The sequence below is a fragment of the Aricia agestis genome, chromosome Z (assembly GCF_905147365.1).
Source record: "Aricia agestis chromosome Z, ilAriAges1.1, whole genome shotgun sequence".
NCBI classification, from domain to species: Eukaryota; Metazoa; Arthropoda; class Insecta; order Lepidoptera; family Lycaenidae; genus Aricia; species Aricia agestis.
In genome coordinates this window covers 23,813,474-23,818,365 of record NC_056428.1, presented here as the reverse complement: position 1 = coordinate 23,818,365, position 4,892 = coordinate 23,813,474, and the positions used below count along the sequence as shown (strand labels likewise).

Below are 4,892 nucleotides of genomic sequence, written 5' to 3'. Positions count from 1 at the left end.
TTTTTTTATATTTTTATCAGTCATTTAATTACCATAGTAATTGGTAGTAGTAGTAAATTACGCTTAATGTTAAATAGACATATTTATAATTATTATTATCTTAAAATATTATTATTTTAAGTGCTTAATTAAAATTCGTTTAATTTAATGGTTACACCTCACATAACGTAATGATTAAATATTTCATAAAATTTCGTTTGTAAAAAAATATTTTTTCTTTGTATTTTATAATTTTACACATCTTAATAAACAGCTACGTAAGTTACTCAGATCGTCCTCAACCTACCCTCGGCCTCGGTGAGTCCTTTGGCTTAGACCAGATCGTCCTCGTACTCGTATCACATAATGTCTTTGGAAACGTGTAACAGATTAGACGGGAGGTAATGCATAGGGGCGGAATCGTGCGGCGGAGCAGTCGTGATGGTGGGCTCCAGCGGCAGCCTGTAGCGCCTCGGCAGAGCCGGCGTCGGGGCATTTTGCTAGCTGCGCTTAGCCACGAGGGTGTACGGAGCATTGATGGTGGCGACGTTGGCCACCTCCGTCCGGCCGAGCAGCTCCTCTGGGTGCTCGTGCTCGTGCTCCCTCCGCTTCTCCTCGTTCGTGTAGTAGTGAGCGGCTCGCCGCCTCGAGCAGCAGAGCGCAGCAGTCGCCGCCGCCAGCACGGCCACACAGAGCAGCATCACGCCAGCTATGACGCTCATCTGGGCCTCGTGCGTCGTCGTGCACGGCTCCACCTTATGATTCTTCAGCTTAGCAAACGAAACGCCTTGCAGCCGTATCGGTGAGTGGCACTTTAAGTTCCGTATAGTCGCGTTCAATACCGTCGTCGACATGTAAAGGAGCATCGGCCCCACCGAGCATTGATCGCAGCGCCAGTGATTTCGTGATAAATCAACATGAGCGATCGCTTCCAGTCTCTGTAAATCGTCCTCAGTCAAATATTGAATCTTGTTCCTCGAAATGTCGAGGCGTTGTAAAAATTTAGTCTTCGTCAGGAGCTTGTAAGGGAATTTATTGATTTTGTTCCAAGATATATCCAGCGAAATCAGGTGCTCATTGTACGTGAAAAAATTCGGCGGGACGACTTCCAGCGATAGATTGGCGAGGCCGACGCTGTGGATTTCCGGCAGAATTTGTAAAACAATGGCTATCTCGTTCAGCGGCAGGTTGTTGCCGCTGAAATAAATATTCTTCAAAGAGTCGACGGCCGGCGCGAATGTTTGCAAATGGAATCTGTCAATTTTATTGTGACTTATGTCCAGGTGCACGAGGTTCGTTAGGTTAGTGAGGGAGGCGGGCGCCAGCAGGGCGAGACGGTTGCGTGCCAGCGATAGGTACCGTAATTCACGGTTTTTACTGAACATGTTATCCACGACGACCGAAAGCTGATTTCCGTCCAACCTGAGTCGTTTAAGTTTCTTCAAACTTATGTATTCATCGGATGTTAAATATTTAAATTGATTTTCGCCCAAGTCCAAGTCCTCTAAATGGGGGACTAAATGGTAAATCTGAGTATTAACTCGTCTCAGCAGGCAGCTGCGACACTTGAATATTCTGAGGTGTTGTATATCTTTGAAAACTTCGGGGTTCAAATCCGCCAGCGGATTGTAGCTGAGGTCCAAATGTTGGAGTTTTGCGAGCATGCGAAATAACCGGGGCACCAATGTCGTTATCTGATTGTTTGCCAGAATTAATGTTCTCAGTGCGGTCAGATGTCGAAACGTTTCGCTCGGCATCTGCTCGATATTATTATGGTCGAGATGTAGTTCCGTTAGGTTTATTAGGCCGCGAAAATTGTCCGCCCCGATGCTCGTCAGGTTGTTGTGGGTTAAATTAATGAGGCGTAAATTTTGGAGGCCCCAGAACGAGTACTGTCCTATGGAGGGGACGTTGGAGTTGACGATATGGAGCTCCTTGAGGTTGCTGAAGGGTATCGGTTGGGTGAATATGGGTCCGATGGTGAGATAGTTGGGTCTGTCGGGGGGCGCCGATATGATGACAATATCGGAGCTGTGGTCAATGTATTCGATCGGTATAGAGCTCATGTCGCCTTTGTTGCAAGTGACACGCATTTCACTTCCATAGTTGGGGTCGAATGCGCTCCGGCATGTACACTCGCCGGGGCACGTGATTTCCGCACCGTTGCAACTCATCGCCAGAAGTATGGTCCATATCAATCTTTTGAACTTGCTCGGCCTCCTGAAACAAATAGAAAAAACATTTTAGTGAAAAGAGATTTTTAATTGGAAAATATTTTTAACGCGTTATTATAACCGTGGTACCTTTTTGTCGTGTTTCTAAACGACAATTTGGAAAATAATTTCGCCTAGTTTTTATATTTTTTGCTTATTATACTCGTATTAATACATCTATTAATTATTGTAAGCGACACGAAGCTTAAAATTTTAAATAAATAAATTGTAAAAATTAATTAGAGTAGGTATATATTATAATTATCCAAACGCTATAACAAACAGAATTTACTCCACGTTCCGAGCAAATGTAACATTTGGGTGACCCAAAAAATGATATTACACCGCTTCACGTTAAATTGAAGCTAATGGAAAATTTCCAAAGCTTTGAAATTAGGCAACTGAGCTCGCCACGTTTTTAATGTAACCCTCGGTTTTTTTTTTTATGAAATAAAGGGGCAATCGAGCAAACGGGTCACCTGATGGAAAGCAACTTCCGTCGCCCATGGACACTCGCAGTATCGGAAGAGCTGCAAGTGCGTTGCCGGCCTTTTAAGAGGGAACAGGGTAATAAGGTAGGGTGGGGTAGGGGAGGGTAAGGAAGGAAAGGGAAGGGAATAGGGGACAGTAGAGAAGGGAAGGGAATAGGGGAGGGTAGGGAAGGGAATAGGGCAGGGGATTGGGCCTCCGGTAAACTCACTCACTCGGCGAAACACAGCGCAAGCGCTGTTTCACGCCGGTTTTCTGTGACAACGTGGTATTTCTCCGGTCGAACCGACTCATTCGTGCCGAAGCATGGCTCTCCCATGTATAAACTCTCTCCCACGGCTAGTCACGTGGGGTCTTTAAAAGTCCGAAGTTTACGAAAACGTAAAAAAACTATATTTAAATTAATCGTAGCAACTCCTCTCTTTAGGTAGCTTGTTAAAAGGAATTATATTTCAATATAATCGCCGCTCGTCTGAGCTCACGTGTTGAGTCTGCATGTGTTGTGTTACAGATGCGTTTATTCACGCTGGGGTCTTATCCAGTCCCAGGTGACCAACGGCGTTATTTTATAAGCGTGACCAACCGGGTTAATAATGTGGCCTTTATAAATTTAAAAGTATTTTATTATATTTATATAAGTACAACAAATAATTTCTTGGCATAAATTAGTCATTAGTTTGATTTTTTATATGAATATACATGAAAAATAGTTAAGAATTTCTAAAAATGTTAAATTGACGACATAAAAATTGCATCAAATATTTCTGAGATGCCAGACACACACTTAAACTTATAATACAGCTTCAACTTAATAATAAATACACGGGAGCAAAACATTAAAGATTCTGCAACAAATTCCAACTTATTTACTCATCGCTCGGTGTCTTAATACAACTTGGTAGACTTATGCACTTGAACCGATGTTTTCCGATCTTAACTAACACAACTCGTTAAAAATTTAAATGTGTTGAAGTAGCGTATTTATCTTAGCATACATTTTCTACCACTTGCGTACTTTTAAATTGCGTAATGAGAAGCAAAACGTAAACGGATAACGAGGTATCGGATGTTTATTAGAAACTATATCCGTTACGCCATAAATCGTTTATTGCGCGCAAACCGTATATTTTTCCGGGATAAAAAGTATCACATGTCCTTTCCCGGGACTCAAAGTATCTGCATACCAAATTTCAGCAAAATCGGTTCAGCGGTCTGGGCGTGAAGAGGTATCAGACAGACAGACAGACACACAGACTTCCGCATTTATATTAACACTAGATAACGCCCGCAATTCCGTTGCGCCAAAATTCGTTTATCGCGTGGGAACCGTACATTTTCCGTTATAAAAAGTATCCTATGTCCTTTCCCGGGACCCAAAGTATCTCCACGCCACATTTCAGCAAAATCGGTTTAGCGGTTTGGGCGTGAAGAGGTAACAGACAGACAGACAGACAGACAGACAGACAGACAGACAGACAGACAGACAGACGGACAGACAGACAGACACACTTTCACATTTATAATATTAGTATGGATTTGTATGCAAGTATGGATATTGGATAGTTGTATGGATTAAAACATTTTTGTTGCGCATTATTGTTCGACTTGACGGAAGCACATACCGTACCCCCAGATATGAGAATACCATCGAATTTCAGAATTCAAGATACCTGGTATGCATAAAATATACCATAGCATATTGACAGAAATTGATTGCCCATTTTACCGACTCCAAAAGGGACCAATTCGTTGTTTTTTTTCATCCCTCTTCCGTCCCGGCATTTTCTTTTTCACAATTTTACTAAATTGGGTTAATAAAAAACACGCGATTCTATTAGCTGTGACATGCGAGGATACATCAAGGCGTATTTTACTTTTAACAAAAGCAAACCTCTAGATAATTTCTTGTGATAAAATGTTTTTTTCTGTCTCGTCGCTTATTCTATTTATGCCTAAAAGCGTTGTTTATTTAGCTTCTTTAATTATTATACAGTGTGTAACAAAAATAAGTGATAATACTTTAGGGTGTCCATGTTCCTTGTAGAGAGTTCACTGTGAAAGTGACAGCGCTGATTTTTTTTTCACTTTTGTATGGATAAGGGCCCGAGCATCACGAGTTTCCCCATACAAAAGTGAAAAAAAATTTTGGTCTTTCGGCGCTGCAACTTGAACTCTCTACAAGGAACATGGACACCCTAAAGTATTATCACT

At 41.9% G+C, this 4,892-nt stretch overlaps 1 protein-coding gene across 1 annotated transcript; it reads right to left on the bottom strand.

Moving 5' to 3' along the window:
- Positions 1–258: 258 nt before the first annotated feature.
- Positions 259–2,185, bottom strand: LOC121739008 (leucine-rich repeat-containing protein 15-like). The gene is made up of 2 exons (XM_042131312.1): positions 1,582–2,185; positions 259–954 (listed from the first exon to the last, which is right to left on the bottom strand). Exons 1-2 carry the CDS (start codon positions 2,151–2,153, stop codon positions 480–482), a joined length of 1,047 nt encoding a protein of 348 aa, XP_041987246.1. The 5' UTR covers positions 2,154–2,185; the 3' UTR covers positions 259–479.
- Between the last annotated feature and the right edge of the window lie 2,707 nt (positions 2,186–4,892).